Here is a 22,699-nt window from a genome sequence, read left to right as displayed (position 1 = left end):
CTTCTTTCCATGTTTCAAATTTTGCTTAGGTGTCTGTGAATCCTTCTGACCCATTTATCCTACAGATATAATCATTCCCTATGCTGTATTACTTCTATAAAGAGTACATACTTCTATTATGGCATATAAGATGGAAAGAAACAGTACAATATAGTGATTAAGAACTTGAACTCTGACACCCACCTGAGTTTGAATCCTAGCTCCACTAGATGTGTGACAGTAAGTTGTTTAACCTTTTGTTAAATAATTCAACTACCTCATCTATAAAATGGCAATAGTAGTAATATCTTATTAGGTTATTGTAAGTATCAAATTAATATATGTAAAATGCTTAGAAGAGTACCTGGCATATAATTAGCATGACATAAATATTAACTGTTATCTTTATTTTTATGTTTATTTCACTTAATTAGACCATAAGCTACTTGAGGGCAGTACAAATTATCTATTGCTGTATTCAGATTATTCCAGAACTTAATGACTAAAACAGCAAATATTATCTCATGGTTTTTGTGGGTCAGGAATCTTGGAACACTTGGTTGAATCCTCTGGTTCAGTGTTTCAATCAAGACTGTATGCAAGGTGTTACCTAGGCTGGTAGTTATCTGAAAGCTCAGCTAGGGAAGGATTATGTGTTTGCTGGCAGGATTAAATTCCTCATGGATTATTGGACTGAGGCCTCAGTTCCTCAGAGGCCACCCTCACTTTCTTGCCACTGGGCTTCTCCATTGGGAAGCTCACAACATGGCAGCTGGCTTCCATCAAATGAACAAGTGGGAGAGATTGAGCAGGACAGAAGTCGCCCTAGTTTTATAACCTGATTTCAGAAGTGACATCCCTCCCCTTTCCTGCATTGTTTGTTAGAAATGAGTCACTAGGTCCAGCCCACATTCAAGGTGAAGGGATTACACAAGTGCAAGAATAAGAAGAGACAGAATTATTAGGAGCCATGTTAGAAGCTGCCTACCAATTATTCCCATTCCTCCCATATGCAAAATATACTTATTTCCTCCCAAAGTTCCCAAAAATCTCATCCCAGTATAGGCAGAGACTATATTTTATTCATATTTATAACTGCAGCCACTTTTTTTTTACTGAATTGATCAAAAGAAATAGGGTAATATTCTTTGTAATGAAAGGAAGGTAGATGATCTCCTGTCACTAAAACTTAAGCTATATGAATAAAATTCTATAAATAAAAATGTAATAAAGAACAAGATTTTGGGGGGGTGCCTGGGTGACTTAGTTAAGTGTTCAACTTTTTATTTCAGCTGAGGTCATGATCCCATGGGTCGAGATTGAGCCCTGCCTTGGGCTCCATGCTCAGTGTGGAGTCTGCTTGAGATTTTCTCTCTCTCTCTCTCTCCCTCTGCCCCTTCCCCCACTTTCATGCATTCACAAGCACGCTTTCTCTCTCAAATTAATGAATCTTTTTAAAAAAGAGAACAAGATTTCCTTTAGCTGTTATTTTGAATACCTCAAAATTTTTGGAGAATTTAGTAACTACACAGATTTTAAGCATTCATCATTTTATTTCATTTCCAGATTTGATTTGAGTGTGAAGATGTTTCAAGAAATCAGAAGGTAACAATCTTACATCTTAAATTTCTATAAGCTCTTCCATATATTGTTTATCTTCTCTGTTTACAGTTGGATTCATAATAGCAAAAGATGTAGACATTTTAAACTCCTTTTTCCAAATCAACTCCTGATCATGGATGTCCAATAAGGTACAACCAACTAAAACACACCATTGTATTGAAATAGAACTTTTCCCATCCAACTGTGTATGGGGCATTTCTCCAATCTAACTGTAGGTGCATTCACCTGTAATGCAGAAAGAACACAATAGGTATATGCTATACCATGTGACTCTTTGTCTCTATCCTTCTTCTCATCATGCACATTTTTCTGAAACCTAAGCAAAAGCCACAGAACCAACTGCTTTGCCCTGGAGCCTCTCCTTAGATCTTTAGCAGCCTGTTGGAACAGGACATTTGAAGAAGGGATGGGGAAGGGGATTTTTTTATGACGTGCTGAATTCAATGCCATCAGAAAAACCAAAGGAATTGAACCTGGAGGTGACAAGGTATATATTTTGATGGCAAAATAATTAAAATCCATTTTTCTTGTTCCCAGTCCAGTGGGCCAGAAAACATATTTTTCTTTTTATAAGCTATGGGATCTTAAGTTTTTACATTTATTTATTTATTTATTTATTTGTTTGTTTGTTTGTTTATTTATTTATTTATGAAAAAGAGTGAGGGAGAGAGAGCAGGAGCTCGGGGAACAGGAGAGGGAGAAGCAGGCTCTCTGCTGAGCAGGGAGCCTAATGTGGGACTCAATTCCAGTGTCCCAGAATTATGACCTGAGCAGAAGGCAGACACTTAACTGAGTGAACCACCCAGGCATCCCTTAACTTAAGTTTTCAGATATAAATTATCTAAATAACAGGAGGTTTTCAAATTATCAGGCTAAAAATCCTGGCACTCTGGTTTTATTTACTCCTGCCCCCAAATTTATTTTAAATTTATTTATTTATTAAAAATTTTTAAAATTTATTTATTTATTTTAAATTTATTTAAATTTATTTATTTATATTTATATATATTTATTTATATATATTTATATATTTATTAAATTTATTTATTTATTTTAAAATAGGGATCTTTAAGTTACTATTGTTATCTGCGAAGAGAGAGAGTTTGACTTCTTCTTTGCCAGTTTTTTTTTTAAGATTTTATTTATTTATTCATGAGAGACACACAGAGAGAGAGAGAGAGAGAGAGGCAGAGCAGGAGGAGAAGCAGGCTCCATGCAGGGAGCCCGACATGGGACTTGATCTCGGGTCTCCAGGATCACGCCCTGGGCTAAAGGCAGATGCTCAACCGCTGAGCCACCTGGGCTGCCCTTCTTTGCCAGTTTGAATGCCTTTTATTTCTTTTTGTTGTCTGATTGCTGAGACTAGGACTTCTAGTACTATGTTGAATAGCAGTGGTGAGAGTGGACATCCCTGTCGTGTTCCTGATCTTAAGGGAAAGGCTCTCAGTTTTTCCCCATTGAGAGTGATATTCGCTGTGGACTTTTCATAAATGGCTTTTAAGATATTGAGGAATGTTCCCTCTATCCCTACACTTTGAAGAATTTTAATCAGGAATGGATGCTATATTTTATCAAATGCTTTCTCTGCATCTATTGAGAGGAACATATGGTTCTTGTTTTTTCTCTTAATGATGTGATCTATCACGTTGATTTTTTTTTATGAGTGTTGAACCACCCTTGCATCCCAGGGATAAATCCCACTTGATCATGGTGAATAATGCTCTTAAGTACTGTTGCATCCTATTAGCTATTATCTTAGTGAGATACATTTTGCATACATGTTCTTCAGGAATACAGGTCTATAACTCTCCTTTTTAGTAGGGTCTTTGTCTGGTTTTGGAATCAAGGTAATGCTGGCCTCATAAAATGAGTTTGGAAGTATTCCCTCCCTTTCTATCCTTTGAAACAGCTTTAGTAGAATAGGTATTATTTCTTCTTTAAACGTTTGGTAGAATGGCCCTGGACTTTTGTGTCTTGGGAGGTTTTTGATGACTGCTTCAATTTCCTAACTGGTTATTGGCCTGTTCAAATTTTCTATTTCTTCCTGTTCCAGTTTTGGTAATTTGTGGGTTTCTAGAAATGCATCCATTTCTTCTAGATTGCCTAATTTGTTAGCATATAGCTGCTCATAATGTTTTTAAAACTGTATTTCCTTGGTATTGGTTATCATCTCTCCTCTTTCATTCGTGATTTTATTAATTAGAGTCTTTTTTTTTTCTTTTTAATAAGTCTGGCTAGGAGTTTATCTATCTTAGTTACTCTTTCAAAGAACCAATTCCTGGTTTTGTTGATCTGTTCTACAGTTCTTCTGGTCTCTATTTCATTGAGTTCTGCTTTAATCTTTATTATCTCTCTTCTTATGTTGGGTTTAGGCTTTATTTGCTGTTCTTTCTCCAATTCCTTTAGGTGTGAGGTTAGCTTGTGTATTAGAGTTTTTTTTTTCCATTTTTTTTGAGGGAGGCTTGAGGTATTGTATTTCCCTCTTAGGAACCGCTTTTGCTGTATCCCAAAGATTTTGAACAGTTGTATTTTCATTTTTGTTAGTTTCCATGAATCTTTTTAATTCTTCTCTAATTTCCTGGGTGGCCCATTCATCTTTTACTAGGTTGCTCTTCAACCTTCATGCATTTTTCTTCCAAATTTCTTCTTGTGATTGAGTTCTAGTTTCAAAATATTGTGGTCTGAAAATACGCAAGGGACAATCTCAGTCTTTTGGTATTGGTTGAGACCTGATTTGTGACCCAATATGTGGTGTATTCTGGAGAATGTTCCTTCTGCACTTGAAAAGAATGTGTATTCTGTTGTATTTGGATGGAATGTTCTGTATATATCTGTGAAATCTATTTGTTCCAGTGTATCATTCAAGGCCCTTCTTTCTTTGGTGATGTTCTGCTTAGAAGATCTGTCATTTGCTGTCATTTGCCATGTTACAGTCTATTAGTGTATTATTATCTAAGTATTTCTTTACTTCGGTTATTAAATGATATTCTTGGCAGCTCCCAGATTAGGGGCATAAATATTTATAATTGTTAGGTCTTCTTATTGGATAGATCCTATAAATATAATATAGTGTCCCTCTTCATCTCTTACTACAGTCTTTGGTGTAAAGTCTAATTTATCTGATATGAGGATTGCTACCCCAGCTTTCTTTTGAGGACCATTTGAATGGTAAATGGTTCTCCACCCCTTCATTTTCAGGCTGGAGGTGTTCTTAGGTCTGAAATGAGTCTCTTGTAGACAGCATATAGATGGGTCTTGCTTTTGTATCCAGTCTGATACCCTGTGTCTTTTGATGGGATCATTTAGCTCATTCACGTTCAGAGTAACTATTGAAAGATAAGAATTTAGTGTCATCGTATTACCTATACAGTCCCTGCTTTTGTGGATTGTTTCTTTGGGCTCCCTCTTTCTTTTACAGGGTCCCCCTTAATATTTCTTGCAGAGCCAGTTTGGTGGTCACACATTCTTTAAGTTTCTGCCTATTCTGGAAGCTCTTTATTTCTCTTTCTATTCAAGTGACAGCCTTGCTCGATAAAGTATTCTTGGCTGCATGTTCTTCTCATTTAGGACCCTGAATATATCCTGCCAGCCCTTTCTGGCCTGCCAGGTCTCCATGGAGAGGTCTGATGTTAATCTTACATTTCTCCCCATATAAGTTAAGAATCTCTTGTCTCGAGCTGCTTTAAGAATTTTCTCTTTATCATTGAAATTTGCAAGTTTCATTATTAAATGTCAAGGTGTTGAATGGTTTTTATTGATTTTTTTGGGGGGGTCCACACTATCTCTCAGATCTGAACGCCTGTTCTTCCCCAGATTAGGGAAGTTCTCAGCTATGATTTGTTCAAGTATACTTTGTGGTCCTCTCTCTCTCAGCCTCTTGGGGAATCCCAATTAGACGCATATTCTTCCTTCTCAAGCTATCATTTATTTCCCTCTTCACAGATGACATGATACATTGAAAACCCAAAAGACTACCCCAAGATTGCTAGAACTCATACAGCAATTCAGCAGTGTGGCAGGATACGAAATCAATGCACAGAAATCAATGGCATTTCTATACACTAACAATGAGAAAATGCTGTGCATCACTTGCCATCAGGGAAATACAAATCAAAACCACAATGAGATACCACCTCACATCAGTGAGAATGGCAAAAATTAATAAGACAGAAACAGCAAATGTTGGAGAGGATATAGAGAAAGCAGAACCCTCTTGCACTGTTGGTGGGAATGCAAACTGGTACAGCCACTCTGGAAAACAGTGTGGAGGTTCCTCAAGAAATTAAAAATAGAGCTACCCTATGACCCAGCAATTGCACTACTAAGTATTTACTCCAAAGATACTGATGTAGTGAAACGCCAGGACACCAGCACCCTAATATTCATACCAGCAATGTCCACAATAGCCAAACTGTGGAAGGAGCCATGAAGTCCTTTGACAGATGAATGGATAAAGAAGATGTGGTATATACATACAATGGAATATTAGTCAGCCATCAGAAGAGACAAATACCCACCATTTGCTTCAATGTGGATGGAAGTGGAGGATATTATGTTGAGTAAAATAAGTCAATTGGAGAAGGATAATCATCATCTGCTTTCACTCATACATGGAAAATAAGAAATAGTGAAAGGGATTATAAGGGAAAGGAGGAAAACTAAGTGGGAAAAATTAGAGAGGGAGACAAACCATGAGAGTCTTCTAACTCTGGAACACAAACAAAGGATTGCAGAAGGGGAGGTGGGTTGGGGGATGGGGTAACTGGGTGACAGGCACTGAGGAGGGTACTTGATGGAATGAGCACTGAGTCTTACACTGTATGTTGGCAAATTGAATTTAAATTAAAAATGCAAAAAAAAAGATACTAGTGTTACCTTTCATGAGAAACTATGAAAGATTTTATTCACAAAAGAATCAAACATTGTATTATAGAAAAACTAGTTCTGTTCATAGACCACCATTCTCCTGAAATAGATTCTAGAAATCTCCTTGCAGTGCCCACTTATTAAATCCAGTCCCTTTCTTGTGCTGCTCACTACCTACCTGTTTATTCTCAAAACTACTTCCTAGCATGAACTTTCAGTTCTAATCTAAATCACTCTCCTCCTTTTCTCCACTTACATTGTTGTCGCTCCTAATGCCCTTCTCTCAATCCCTTGAAGCCTGATCCTATGCCTCAGAGCCCACACGATTTTTTCCTCAAAGCCTCCCTACATCATGAGAGCTGTCCTGGAGCTCTCTTCTGTGGATTTCTCTTATAGAGAGAATTTTCAGTGCTTAATTTTTTTCTTAACCAAATACCCTCTGTTTAGTTATCATATAACATTTTCGTGAGTAGGACTGTGGCTGTGGCCTCAAGATATTTGTTTTGCAATTTTAGACCTTTGGAGATTAATGGATTATGAAGTACCAGCTATTCCTACAGATGCTGTATGATGCTACCAAATGGTGGTAAACAATGCTGCATATTTTTGATATTGAAGGGTACATGAGGAGAAGAATGTGTTTTTTCCAAATTAAATACTGAGTTTCTGCATGACTTTATATCAAACTTAGATTTTCAAATCACAGTACTTAAATAAACTAAAGCAACTTGCAATTACACAGTCACCTAAAAGCAGTATATCTTTAGAGCATCATACTACAAAGTGTATGTGTGCTTGTGGATGTACACGCATCTGTATGTTTGTATTATATGATATATATGGATTTCTTTCCTTGTGACTTCTTAATTATTTCTAAGCCTATTTAATTTTCAAATATTCTTGAATATTTACTAAAACTAAGTCCGTTTGTGGGCACTTTGCCAAGTTTGCTACTTATTCTGGCAAGAATTTTATGCAGCTACTCCTGAGGCTCAAAAGGGAAAAAAAAAAATCTGCATGCTTCTGAACTAAATTGCACTGAGAGTAGAAGAGTAGCAGGTTTTTTCACCCTTCTTTGGATGGCTTCTCACATAATTTGCCAATCTCTTTTTTATTTTGCTCTCCATCCATTTCTCCATATATGATATATAAAACACTGTTTTATAGTCAGCAGAGAAAATTACTTGTCTATTGTCCACCAAACAGAAGATAGTGCTAAGGCACTTAGGAAAATCTATTTTAATTTTACCCTCTGCCATGACCATTCAGGCAGGAAGCCAATTTGGCAATTTTTACTTACTGACATAAGTTACCAATTTAATAACTCTTGCCAGTTTCCCCTGGCAAATTATAGTGTGTGTGTGTGTGTGTGTGTGTGTGTCTGTGCGCGCGTGCGTGTGTCTTGGTTAAGTAAGTTGTTTCATACTAAATTTAAAGTGACAGTATCCCTTTCAGGAGAAGAGAAAAATAGCTGGTTTTATCACACTCCATGACTAAACTGTAGGTTTCTCTTTAATTTTTTCTTTCTTGCACCTCTCTCAACTTAGCACAAGTGTTTAAGTAGTACAGTAGTACTGAATTAAAATTGTTTATAATTTTAAAAATTATAATGTGTCAGGGTACAGACTATTACAAAAAGTTCTAGGGGCACCTGGCTGGCTCAATCAGTGGAGCATGCAACTCTTGATCTCAGGGTTGTAAGTTCGAGCCCCATGTTGGGTGTAAAGATTATTTAAAAAATAAAATCTTTAAAAATATTTTTAGGGGGATCCCTGGGTGGCGCAGCGGTTTAGTGCCTGCCTTTGGTCCAGGGCGCGATCCTGGAGACCCGGGATCGAATCCCGCGTCGGGCTCCCGGTGCATGGAGCCTGCTTCTCCCTCTGCCTATGTCTCTGCCTCTCTCTCTCTCTGTGTGACTATCATAAATAAATAAAAAATTAAAAAAAAATATTTTTAGGTGTCTTCCCCTTATATTAATTACCATTAATATTAACCATAATTTTATAAATTTCATTTGTTAGAAATGAAATTTTTAAGACTAATACATAATTAGCAGTTTGGCAAATTATATTTTAAATATTTGATAATGAGGGTTTAAGACAGTGAAACTCCTTAATCTCTTAACATATTGCCCTTATACTCACAGAAAAAGAGAGAAGGGCTGTATCTCAGGTAGTCCATGTTCTTTGCTATCACCTGAGCCCCAGTTCTTTCTTTAGAATTAATGAAGTGCCTAAAAATAAAAAATAATTAATGAAGTGCCTAAAATCCATGACTCAACATACTATAGGAGAAGAAGTGATAAAATATTGATCTAATAACTCCCAAGAATGAACTAACAGTTTCCTGGATTGGTCTTCCTCTCTCAATATCTAGCCCTCTGGACCCAGAATGAGTTGAGAGTAAATGTCATGATAGAGTTACTATACTAGTTTTGATAGAGTTTACAGAGTTTGATGATAGAGTTTTATATTAGTTTAATTGCTATGTAGCAAATTATCCCAAAACTTAGCAGCTTAAAACAGGAAACATTAATCATACTTTCTGAGGCTTAGAAGTCCAAGAGGGGCTTACCTGCGTGGTTCTGGCTCAGCATCTGAAAAACAGATCATTCTTTTAAATATATACATAGAATTACAAACAAGTAAGCACATTTTATTTTACATGAATGTTACACTCAATCAGAATGTATCATGTATTTCATTATTTCAAATGATTTCTGATCTTTTTATCTTTATCTTTGAAGTATAATTAACATACAATGTTATATTAGTTTCAGGTGTACAACATATTAATTTAACAATTCTATACATATTCAGTGCTCACCCTCATAAGTGTAGTAACTATCTGTCACTACATATTAACTATATAGTTAATATCATTAACTATATTCCATATGCTGTACTTTTCATCTTTGTGACTTATTTATTTTATAACTGGAAGTTTGCCTCTCTTATTCCTTTTATCTATCTCACCAACCCCCCACCTACTTCCCTTCTGGCAACCACCAATTCTCTGCATTTGAGAGTTTGTTTTTGTTTGTTCATTTGTTTTGTTTTTTAGATTCCACATATAAGTGAAATCTTACGGAATTTGGCTTTCTCTGACTTATTTCACTTAGTTTAATACCCTCTAATTCTATCCATGTTGTCACAAATGTCAGGATCTCATTCTTTTTATGACTGAATAATATTCCATTGTATATATAGTCCACATCTTCTTTATCCATTCATCTATCAGTGAGCACTTGGGTTGCTTCCATATCTTGGCTATTGTAAAGAATGCTACAATAAACAGAGAGGTGCATATATCTTTTCAAATTGATATTTTTCATTTTCTTTGGGTAAATACCCAGTATTGGAATTACTGCATTTCATAGAATTTCTATTTTCAATTTTGTGAGGAAACTGCATACTGTTTTCTATAGTGGCTGTACCAATTTACACTCCCACCAACAGTCTGTGAAGGTTTCTTATTCTCCACATCCTTGCCCACACTTGTTATTCCTTGTCTTTTTGATACTAGCCCTTCTGACGGGTGTGAAATGATATCTCATTGTGGTTTTGATTTGCTTTTTCCTAATAAATAATGATGCCAAGCATCTTTTGATGTGTCTTTTGTACGTTGTATGTATATCATCATCTGTATGTCTTCTTTGGAAAATATCTATTCTGGTCCTCTGCCCATATATTAAATCAGATTGTTTGGAGATTTTTTGTGCTGAGTTGTATAACTTCCTTATACATTTTGATTATTAATCCCTTACCTGATATATCATTTGCAAATACCCTAAGTAGATTAAACTATTAACTAGGTTGCCTTTTTGTTTTGTTTAGGGAAATCTCATTTATAATGGAGTCAGGAAGCCCTAAAGGGGGAGCTTTCACCCATGTATGCCTAAACGAGGTTTCCTTACTTTCCATAGCAGCATAGCAAATAATAAAGGGAAAAAATTAAAGCATCAGTCACAAATCATGGAACGATTAAGCAGAGAGCTATTAAAAGGAAATTGACAATCATTGTAGAAAAATGAAGATGATATATTTCAAAGAGCAAAAAACAAGGAATCAAAAGTTTGGAGGTCTAGCCCAGATCTCTTCGTTGCTTAGCTTTAGGTAAGACATTTACTGCTCTGTGACTTTGTTTCCAAATCTATAAATTGAAGAGGTTGGAAAATCATGGTATCTGAGATCTCCTTCTAAAATGATGTCACTCTGTGCATCTAAGTTCTTTTTTTTAAATAAATTAATTTTTTATTGGTGTTCAATTTACCAACATACAGAATAACACCCAGTGCTCATCCCGTCATCTAAGTTCTAATCGGCGGGCAGCCCGGGTCACTCAGCGGTTTAGCGCTGCCTTCAGCCCAAGGCCTGATCCTGGAGATCCCGAATCGAATCCCACCTCGGGATCCCTGCATGGAGCCTGCTTCTCCCTCTGCCTGTGTCTCTGCCTCTCTCTTTCTCTGTGCGACTATCATAAATAAATAAAAATTAAAAAAAAAAAAGCTACACAAAACTTAAGATTAAATTTTACAGAGAATTCTATGTAGTTTTAAAATAATAATTTGAGAGTACCAGTTTATGTGAGGAAATGATTAAAATTATCTTCAAAAGAATTCTCTGCAGGGAGAAAGTCCAGAAATAATAGTGGAATATTTTTTAAGCAATGAAACTCCTAGACAAAATATTTTTAAAATCTTTGGGATAAAAAAAAAAAAAATCTTTGGGATAGAGCCAAAAACAAATATAAATATTGCTTGAAAAGCTTATATTGACAAAAAAAGAGAGAAAAGAAACCCAATTAGTCAAATTTATACTTTAAAAAAATGAAAACGGAACTGAGAAAAGGTATAGTAATAAATTTAACAGCACAGGTATAGTATTAGAGTGATAACTTAGTGTGAATGATAAATAAAACTACGAATTAACTCTCAAGTAAACCACCAGCCCAACTAATTTTTAAAAGGCCCAGAAAGTACATAAAGATAAAACACTGACAAAGAAGATATCACATAGATAGATAGATAGATAATAATTATGTAGCTAGATATTACTTAATAGTTATCATTGGGATATGGGATTACAGGTAACTTATTTATCTCTTTCTCTGTGGGGTGAGTGTGTGTTTTACATTTCTATAAAGAACATATGCTACTTTGTAATAGAAGCAGTATTTGGAAAAAATTATGCAACCAAATTTAGAAAACTTGAAGTAAGAAGGAAAGAAAAAAATGTATCCAATTGATTGACAGAAGGAAAAATTGGAGTGTCCAGTAAAGGACTGAAGAGATGTTCAACCTTACTAGTACTCAGAAGAGCACAAAATAAAATAATGTAAGGCCATTTTATATCTTCGGGTTTTGATAAATTAGTAAGTCTGATAATGCCATGTGTTGTCAAGGATGTGAGACACAAGAATTCTCATATTTTCCTGGCAATAGTGTAAATTGGTAGTGATATACCTTGGCTCTCTGGGAAACAGGCTCTAAAACAGAAATCTGTATAAGGGATTATTGGGGAGCATGCTTGGGAACAACTCTTGTAAGGAGGGAGAAAAGTAGCTTTCAGCAGAGGAAGAAATTGAATCACTATACAGTTGCAACAGAGGCCTCAGCTAAAACCATTAGGGAGTTCTGGAGCTAGAATGGCCCCAAGACAAGAGGACAAGGACTTTGTATCTTTGTGTGGACCAGTTATTAGATATGGGTTATCAATGAGAAGGGGTCATAATCCTGAGTGAGATGGCTCCTTTCAGACAAGGATAATTTCTAGAGAGAGACACAACTATGAGCCATTAGCCTGAAACACTTCCAGTACCTGAGGCAATGAGCATCTTGGTCCTCCAGGGGTTCTGGGCAGAACCCCACAGCATCCACATTGGTACTATGTTAGCCTAGATAATAGCTTCCCAGGGACACCTGGGTGGCTTAGTGGTTGAGCTTCTGCCTTTGGCTCAGATCATGATCCCAGGATCCTGGGATCAAGTCCCACATCAGGTTCCCCACAGGGATCCTGCTTCTCCCTCAGCCTATGTCTCTGCTTCTCTCTCTGTGTCTCTCATGAATAAATAAATAAAATCTTTAGAAAAAAATAGCCTCCCAGGTATGTCCACACCCTATCCTGCGGAATATGTGAATGAATATTGCTTTACATGGTAAAAGAGAATTTGAAGATGTGATTAAGGATTTTGAGATGGGGAGATTATACCAGATTATTTGGATGAGCCCAATGTAATTGTGAGGGTCCTTGTAAGAAGGGGCCAGAGAATCAGGGTGAGTAGTAAGGCGTGGCAATGGAAACAAGAGGCTACACAGGTGTAAGGAAAGGGCCAGAAACAGGAATGCAGGCAACCTCTAAAAGGCAGGAAAACATATTCTCGCCTGAAGTATTCAGAAGGAACACAGCCCTGCCAACACCTTGACTTCAGACTTCTGGCTCTCAGTACTGTAAGAGAATAAATTTGTTTTTTAATCTACTTAGTTTGTAGTAATTTGTTACAGAGACAATGGGAAATTAATACAATTGCTATCACTCAGACACCAATTCAGTAATATATACTAGAGTTAAACATGTACATATTCTATGATTAGAAATTCTTTTTCTCCTTTTCCATTTCTCTCTCCTGCTCCATCTTTCAAAATGCCACAAAAGTGTATTTCTAAAATACATTTCATCTCTTTCTGCAAACACCTTCCGTGCTTCCCCCCCCCGGCCCCCCCCCCATCTGTACCACACCTGCCCTGGCATTCAATTCTCTGTCATTGTCTGCAACCAAATCCTTTAAGGTACTCTGTTCTCCAGCTATATCCTACTAGTGCTCATTCCTGAATAGCACACTTTTATTATTTCAAGTCATACTGCAGCTTCAACACTACCTGAGAGGAACAGAAGAAAAGAATACAGGGATAGGAGTAGTGAAACCAAAAAAGCTGCTGTCCTTTGATGGTAGCACATCAAGTACATTTATCAATTGTCCTTGCAATTCTGGATGAGGGTGTGTCCATGTACCAGGATTCAGTCAAGCACATTAGTGTACAGACCCTAAATCTAGTCCCAGCTGAGACCTTGTGCTCAAAGCAGGAGCCTGGCTATGACAAAGGAGATGCCTTCATTCCTTGGAGCCCATTATCTATCACTACATCCAGGGCCTGACTCCCTACTACTTCCCCGATCTCATCTTCTACCCTTACAACTTCTACACTTACATCTTTCCCACCTTGTTGGCTTTCATGCACTGCCTTAAATTTGCCATGTTTATTTCTTGCTGCAGGACTGGCTTTTGTCATGTCCTCAGCCTCAGAACGCTATTCTCCTATATAATTTTAAATCATGGTAAAATACACACAAAAGCCACTGTTTTAACAAATTTAAACTGTACAATTTAGGAGCGTTTGGTACACTTACAATGTTGTACAACCATCACCACTTTAGAATTCCAGACAACTTCCTCACTGTAAAAAGAAATCCTACACCCACTAAGCAGCCATTCCCTATTTCTCTTCTTCATAGATCCTGGCCTTCTATCTCTATGGATTTTATTTCATATAAATGTAATCATATGACACATGGCCTTTTGTAAATTGCTTCATTCACTTAGCATAACATTTTCAGAGTTCATCCATGTTGAAACATATATCAATACTTCATTCCTTTTGATGACTGAATTGTATTCCATTGCATAGATACATCACAGTTTGTTTTTTCATTCATCAGCTGATGAATAGTTGGGTTTCTTCTATCTTTTGGTTATCATGAATAGTACCGCTATGAACATTCATGTGCAAGTTTCGGAGTGAACACCAATTTTCAATTCTTTTGGATATATACCCAGGAATGGAATTGCTGGGTCATATGGCAGTTCTATTTTTAATTTATTGAAGAACTTGTGAACTCTTTTTCACAGCAGCTGTACCATCTTACATTCCACCAGCAATGTAGAAGGATTCTACTTTACCCATATCCTTGGTCAACACTTGTTATTTTCCCTTTTTATTGTTATTTCTTTTTAGAAAATTATTGTTATAGCCATCCCACTATGTATGAAGTGGTATCACATTGTGGTTTTAATATTCATTTCCCTAATGACTAATGACATTAAGCATCTTTTCATGTGCTTGTTAGCCATTTGTGTATCTTCTTTGGAAAAACGCCCATTCTGGAATGTTTTTCAACACCATCAAGCAATCTGATTCTCAGCAAATGCTCAGAGTGTCCTACAAATTTAACTCCATTCTGACACTGTCTACCTGGGTATAGCATCAGATCTCACAGTTTAAGGACTCAGTCACACAAGACTGCTCCCACATCAGACACCAATTGCAAGTCCAGAGGTTCCCAAGATCCCTACCTCCAGTTCAGTCATTTGTTAGAATAGCTCAAAGGGCTCAAGGAAACATTAATTTAGCTTTATCAGTTTATTATAAGGATATTATAAAGGATACAGATGAAGAGATTCGTAGACTGAAGTCCTAAAGGGTCCCAGGAGCTTTTGCTGCTGTGGATGTGACATGTGCCACCCTCCAGCATGTGGATCCTTCCACTAACCCAAAAACTCATCAAATCATATGTTCAAGAGTTTTGAAAGAGTTTAATCTGCAAATCCTATCCGCCCTCCACACTCCCACGTCCCAACCCTGTCCATTCCAGAGGTTGGTAGTTGGAGCTGAAAGTTACAACCTTCTAGTCACTTGATCTTTCTGGTGATCAGTCTCAACCTGAGGCTATCCAGGGGTTCTACCCTAATTACCTCATTAGCATAAACTCCAGAATGTTTCAAAAGGATTCCTTATGAATAACAAAAAACACTCCTACTACTCAGGAAATTCTCAGGATTTTAGGTGCTTTGTAACTGGAACCCAGGACAAACATAAAATGTATTTCTTATTATGCCACTATTTATGTATTTTGCCCGTTTTTAATTGGGTTGTCAATTTTTTGTTGAGTTGTAAGTGTTCTTTATGTATTCTGGATACTAGATCTTTATAAGATACATGATTTGCAAATATTTTCTCCCTTTCTATGGGTTTTTTCACTCTCTTGATAGTGTCCTTTGATGTACAAAAGTTTTTAATTTTGAAGTCTACGTATTTTTTTCTTTTGTTGCTTGTGCCTTTGATGTCATATCTAGAATCCATTGCCAAATTGAGATCATGAAACTCTACCCTTATGTTTTCTTCTAATAATTTTATAGGTTTATCTCTTATATTTAGGTCTTTGGTACAACTTGAGTTAGTTTTTGAATATAGTGTGAGTTAAGGGTTCAACTTTTGCATGTGGCTATCTAGTTGTCTTAGCACCATTTGTTGAAGATAATGCCAGCAGGCTGGGTCCAAGTACCGGGCAGGAGCAGAGGGTGTCCTGTGGCACCTGCCAAGAGAGTCCGTGGCTTCATGCAAGATGGAAATCAAATATGACCAGCAGGAGGTGAAAGCAGAATATATATTCTATTGAAGATATATTAAGAGCAGAAAACAGACAGAGCATCCAGGAGACTCAGAAAGAGAAGAGCATAAGTCTTGTCTTTGTTCAAGGTCTGGGTTTTGTTTTGTTTCGTTTTGTTTATTGAGGATGGTGTTCTGGTGTGGTGATAAGTGTACATGCCCTCTCAGGCATCCAGAACTGGTTAGAACAAAGACAAGGGCCCAGGAGCCAGGAGGCCTTGGCATAAACTTGGCTATCTCTGGAATAACCATATGATTTCTTCATCTAGTCATTCTCACCTGCTATTTCCTTAGACGTTATCTATTCTAGAGAAATAATTAATTCCTTGTCCCTTACAAGGAGAACATATGTTATTTGTATTATAAGGCATGTATAGAGTACTGTGGGGGTATAGGTCCTAGCAAGAATAGAAGCAAAAAGGTTTTTATGGAGTCCTTCATCTTCTCTGTCTCAAAGAGACTCTTCTTTTCCCAGTTGTGAATTGTATTGTCACCTTTGTTGAAAATCAATTGACCATACATAAATGGGTTTTGACTAGAGTTCTATCATTAGAGAAGTAGCTTCTAAAGTAGGTGTATGACACCTGAAAGTATTCAAAATAGCCTATTGGGTTACAGGAAGAAATTATTAAAACTGCATTTTTGTTTAATATGTAATATATAATTTATATAATATGTAATTTGATTAAATATATCCGTAAAATAATAAATTAAGCTTCTTAATATTTACCTTATAATTTAACACTGTGATATATCTTTTCTCTCTGTAGGAACTCTTGAAATAATTTTCAGGTCTCAGAGGACCTCTGTGTAAAAATTATTTTACCTAGAGTTCATAGTACATTAGCATGATCAGTAAATTATAGTTATAACAATTCAATAAAATATCCAATATTCTTTTTTTAAGAACTTATTTATTTATTTGACAGAGAGAGACAGAGAGCATAAGCAAAGGACCAGGAGTGGGAGAAGGAGGCTTTCCATTTAGCAGGGGGCCAGATGAAGGCTCAATCCCAGAACCCTAGGATCATGACCTGAGCTGAAGGCAGATGCTTAACACACTGAGCCACCCAGGTGCTCCTTCAATGTTCTTCTGAGTATAAAATGATATATATATTTTTGAGGATCTCTTTATTTTGACTAATTGGCCTGTCATTTTTGTGTGGTTCCTCCTCCTGATAAAAGATATTAACTCATAATACCTACTTGATTTTTTTTACTTTGTCTATAGATCTGAAATTTTTATCAAAAATTCTACTCAATGAAATGCTAATGAGGTTGGTATGCAGTATATTATGTATGTAAGAGTAGTTATTTTCCTTATTTAAGATTAAAATCTTTTAACCATTTATTATTTTATTTTATTTTATTTTATTTTGGAGTTCAATTTGCCAACATATAGCATATCACCCAGTGCTCATCCCGTCAAGTGCCCCCCTCAGTGCCTGTCACCCAGTCACCCCAACCCCATGCCCACCTCCCTTTCCACTACCCCTTGTTCATTTTCCAGAGTTAGGAGTCTCTCATAACCATTTATTCTTGAAAAAGAATCAGATAGTTAAGATTAGCTTACCTTGCTTGACTTTTATTTCCTTATTGCCTTGTCATAAGTAAATATTTAAAACTTACAAGACAAATATAATTTTTTGTTAAATAACTGACTTATGACAAAATGAAATTTAATTTTTCTAAAGGGCAGATTTAATTTACACAAAAGCTGTAAATTGATTTTAATTAATGTTATTTACAATGTGAAATTTACTGACAATATGGAAAAGAAAAACTACTAAAACTATAAAACAAGCATTATCAATAAAATATGGCCTAAGACAATTTTTTGTATATTTTTTATTGGAATTTGATTTGCCAACACATAGTATAACACCCAGTGCTCATCCCTCAAGTGCCCCTCTCAGTGCCTGTCACCCAGTCCTAAGACAGTTTTATTCAAGACAGTGTAAAAGCATTTCCTTATTGACCAACATGATCAAGCTCCCATTGCAAAATTGCAAAATTATTATAGACATGTGTTACTTCTTGATCTCTTTTATCAGACTACATAAAAGCATTAAAAATATTCTTTCTGAAACTAAAACTAAATAATGAAATTTACCTTTTCGTTAAAACCTGTGCTTGTTTTCTGTTGGTTCCACACAAAGATTTCATTTTTAATAGAAAAAGACAATTTCTGATGCTTGTTAAATAAGAAAAAAAGCTTATTTACATATTTTTAAAAATTAAGCACTTCAGCAAAATGTCCATTGTTTTCCCTTGAAAAGCAGGATCCCACTTTTGCACAGAAATCCAGAACTTGTCTAAATTAAATCTTATCTTGAGCATACTATCAGACTGCAGCTCAGAAAGTCCTTCTCCCCAAGTCATATTTTCAGGCTGAACAGAAGATTCAGTGTTTACCCAAGTCAGACCCTTGTATTGACAGGGAGAGAACATATCACTGTGGTTCTGTGGTTCTCCCAAGTGGTGTTCAATAAAATGTGAGACTTGCAGAAGCCCTTTTCACCTTCAAACCCAATCAATAGTGGAGACATGTCAGGATTTCCTTTTGCAACATAATTTAACACAAGATTCCATTTCTTTTAAATCCAAGAATCTTGCCAATTGTAGTCAAAACTTTCTCTGAGCTTTTGATTCATCTTTTAGCCCAAAACTCCTGTTGAGAATTCTTCCTCTGCTAAGCCAGCAGATTTCTCTTTGTAGTAGATTTATGTGCCCTTTATCCAGGAATTCACACAGTTTAAAAAATATTCTCCAATGAATTGTTCTCTCCTTAATAAAGTTGGCCATTATTGTTACATCGTCTAGACTTTTAAAATTTCTTCATTAACCGGCTTCAACACCAGCACCTCTCTGTGAAGAAAATAGTGTGTTATGAACAAAGTTAGATTTTCTTATGTTCATTAGAGGTAAAGCCTCTTCTGGAGCCAACCATCATTACAGATGCCAACACAGTTCCTCTAGGACAGATCTTTTGATTCCAAATATGAAGACTAAACATTAAATGTTATCTTTGTCTTGCTTTGTTTGCACAGCTCTTTGCATCAGAAAAGAAAAAAATATTCTCAATTTCCACTCTTTTCAAAAATCTTAACAAATGTTATGATAAGACATTTAATGGTAATATCTGTTGATTCATCAACTTCAATAGAAAAGCAATTGCTGTTCAACTTATTACACAAAACTTCTTTGTGCATAATGTTACATGTCAACAGTATGTTGACTGATTGGGCTACTAGAGAGTAAGATTTTCATTGTTATATTGCATCTTATCCTAGCATTTTACTCACTCTAATTTTATATGCCCACATTATTAGGTTCTCACCAACTGGGTGCCTTTTACTTTCTGGACAACAAATAAACACTACTAAATAACTTGCTTCCTGAGCCTTTTCACTGATTATGACTTTTTTTAACTAGAACTTTACTCTGTTTTACGATTCCAATCGCCGTTTAAAATATTTGTCAAATGACTCTGATTTGGAGTTAAATGTTTCTGCAATTTGCGGGAGACATTGCTTATGTGGAAGTTGTTTAACACAGACAATGCACCCAGGAATAAAACAGCTAGGATTACCAGACTCCTTTGTCTCTGAGTGCAATGAGATGCTTCAAAAGATTGAAACACTTCATCATTGACTTTATCAGAAGAGTCCACAGATGTAGACCCAGAATTGTTCTCTTCCATCTCATTGCTTGTCTTTAAAAATCACCAATCACCACGTTGTTGAGAGATATATGATAGAATATTAGCCATCAAAAAGCATGAAATCTTACATCAGTGTAGATGGAACCAGAGGATATTATGCTGAATGAAATAAGTTGATCAGAGGAAGATAATTATAATATGATCTCACTCATATATGGAATTTAAGAAACAAAACAGGATCATAGGGGAGAAGAGGGAAAAATAAGACAAATCAGAAAGGGTGACAAATCATAAGAGACTCTTAACTGTAGGAAACAAAAAGAGGGTCACTGGAGGGGAGGTGGGTAGGGGCATTAAAGAGGGCACGTGATGTAATAATGAGCACTGGGTGTCATATGCAACTGATGAATTACTGAACTCTACATCTGAATTTAATGATACGCTATATGTTAGCTAATTGAATTTAAATAAAGTTAAAGAAATTACCAAAAAAAATCACAATTTTGAATAAACACATATGCTTAAAAACACAAACACTGGCGTACTTGGGTAGCTTAGTAAGTTAAACATCTGACTTCACCTTGGGTCATGATCTTGGGGCAGTGGGATGGAGCCCTGTGTTGGGCTCCAACCTCTGCAAGGGGTCTGCTTGTCCTTCTCCCTTTGCCCTGACCCCTGCTCATGCTCTCACTCTCTTGCTTTCTCTCTTAAATAAATAAATAATCTTTTTTTAAAACCCCACAAACACTAATAAACAAAAAATGGTAGAATAATAAATAAATACATGAAAACAAGGGGCTCTCCATTTTCATTTTGCACTAGGCCTTGAAAATTATGTAGCTGATCCTATTTCAGGGTAGGAAAAAAAAGGCAAAGTTCAAGTACATATTGTTCTCAGACTTTCTCTTTAAGACACCCACCAGCTCCCAGAACCCTTATATGATCCTAATGGGAGTTGGTAAGGAAGAGTTCTCCATCTCCAACAAAAATGGGGTTTTGGAAACTCTGGCAAATAGGCGATGAAACAAATTTTGTTTGATTTTGGAACACAAAAGAATATAAGATTTCTTGCCCTTTGGGTGAAAGAAAATTCTTTCAATTCTTTCTTTACAAAGAAAATTCTTACCCCTTCCATGTAGATTTTATTATGTCAATCTTATGTTTAAAATTCTGTAGTGAAAGAAAATTCTGTATTGGCTCTCCATTATCTGGAAGCAAAAGTACAAACCCTGTAGTAAAGTATTCAAGGTTTTGTGTGATCTAATAGTACCCTAGTCCTGCTGTCCACTAAATTGTCTCTCCAGTCTCAGTACCAAGCCTTCCATCCACTCCTGCCCCCCTCCACTCAGATTCCATACCCAACTCCAAATAGTCAACCACTGATACTAGTTTTTTGTGAGTATACAGAAACCTTAAACATTTATACAAGTAAACAATATGTATTTTGCTTCCCTTCCAACACAAAATACGGCATAGTGGACTCACAGTTCTATCCATCCTTTTACTTATGCTACTGTCTTTGGTCTGGGGTATATTTCTATAGCATCTTCATATAAGTCAAGAAGTCTTTGACACCCATTGCAAACACCTCTCCCTGAAGCTTTCCCAAACCTCAAACTGCAATGAAAGATTATGTTCCTGGAAAATTAAACAGGCACATTAAAATTAAACTATAACTGGCTGTTTATTATGTCAGAAAGTGTCTTGGTTCTTATTCGACATAGCAAAAGACAGACTCTATATTTTAGAGAAAAATCATTTGGAATAGCTGTTATTTGACAGTTTTGACTTAAAAATTTCAGGGGTGCCTGGATAGCTAAGTCAGTTAAGCATCCAACTCTTGATTTCTGCTCAGGTCATGATCTCAGGGTCATAGGATCAAGTCCTACATTGAGCTCAACACGGGGCAGAGTCTGCTCCAAATTCTCTCTCCCTCTCTATCCACTCCCCATTCGGTCACTCATTAGCTCTCTCTCTCAAATAAACAAAATCTTAAAAATGTCATTTCATATGGGTAATCTAATATATTTGAATTTAAATAAAACTTTCCTCTACCTTTTTAGTTTCCTATACGATTCTTTCTTCAATAACCAACAAGCACAGCATTTAATGACATACATTCGTTTATTCCAATACTTCTCATCATTATATGAACCTTGTATGAATCTAAGGCTTCCTAGGTTTATAATTGTCTTTTATTTCCATATTATACATGGTGCTTACTCAACAGGAGTGAACTTTTTTACTATCTGCACCATCATCATCATTAGCACAATCTGTACATATTCTTATCAACTTTACAACCTACTGCTTTGATAAGCAAAGCATGAAATCACTCAGACATTACAGCTGGTGTTGCTTCCAACAATGTTTTTCTTGCTCTGCTTGCTAGTTCTAAGTGAGGTTATAACAACAGTAGTTGATTCATGTCAAACACTGTGTTCTTTAATTAATCAATCATCTCATAACTAATTCATGTTAGAAAAACTTGTGCTAGAGTTCTCCTCTTGCAGATGGGCTCTCCATCCCTAGCAGCAAGCATGCCCTCAAACATCTCTGGGCCCACAGCCAAAGAATTCAGTGACCAAACAAGAAGAAAAGAAGACCGGCCCAGTTACAAAATGTTTGGACAAGGATTCTGATTGTTCTGGCTGAGGTCATATGCCTATCCCTGAACTAGTCATTGTGGCTAAAGGGATGGAATAATATTATTGTCCAAGCACCAGGTTATTAACGGAAGAAAGTGGGAAGGCAAAGGCATCCTGAATAGATAAGAACACAAAATACTACACCATATTAAATTGGAAGATTCCCCCAACCACCCTTTATCCACTGGGTTTGTTTTGCCTCTTGTGTTATATAAATACTTGTTATATAAATAAGTTTAATTTTTTTTTCATAAGAAAACCTTCAAAGAGGTTAACAGTGCATGTGTTCCCTTTGTTTCTTCCTTTCTCCAACCAGTGACCCCACTGCTGGCTTCCTCCTGGGTATCTAACCATTCCTTCTCCCTCCTCTGGACTTTCTTCCCTGGTCCTTGCCCTACCCTGGAGATGTTGGCCCTTTTCTTCACTATGCACATTCTCTCTGAGTTAATTAGCATTTCCCCACTGCTCTATTATTAG

The 22,699-nt window shown here is 36.3% G+C and overlaps 1 protein-coding gene and 1 long non-coding RNA gene across 5 annotated transcripts in view; one reads left to right on the top strand and one right to left on the bottom strand.

The window, feature by feature from the left end:
* The window catches only part of LOC144280797 (uncharacterized), a 33,935-nt gene that overhangs the window by 8,947 nt on the left and 2,289 nt on the right, over positions 1 to 22,699 (top strand). Inside the window, exon 2 of the long non-coding RNA XR_013349209.1 lies at positions 1,546 to 1,584. This is a non-coding gene — a long non-coding RNA (uncharacterized LOC144280797). The remainder of the gene's footprint in view (positions 1 to 1,545; positions 1,585 to 22,699) is intronic.
* The window catches only part of LOC144280794 (uncharacterized), a 53,302-nt gene continuing 32,136 nt past the window's right edge, over positions 1,534 to 22,699 (bottom strand). For all 4 annotated transcript variants that reach the window (XR_013349206.1, XR_013349205.1, XM_077843194.1 and 1 more), the window contains exons 3-5: positions 9,043 to 9,064; positions 8,613 to 8,701; positions 1,534 to 1,827 (exon numbers count right to left, since the gene is read on the bottom strand). Coding sequence is in view for 2 of the 4 variants with exons in the window: in XM_077843194.1 (XP_077699320.1) it covers positions 1,808 to 1,827; positions 8,613 to 8,701; positions 9,043 to 9,064 (131 nt within the window). In the remaining 2 variants the exon portion in view is untranslated. The remainder of the gene's footprint in view (positions 1,828 to 8,612; positions 8,702 to 9,042; positions 9,065 to 22,699) is intronic.

This window comes from Canis aureus, chromosome 12, assembly GCF_053574225.1.
Source record: "Canis aureus isolate CA01 chromosome 12, VMU_Caureus_v.1.0, whole genome shotgun sequence".
NCBI lineage: Eukaryota > Metazoa > Chordata > Mammalia > Carnivora > Canidae > Canis > Canis aureus.
This window is presented reverse-complemented; position numbering and strand designations above follow the sequence as displayed.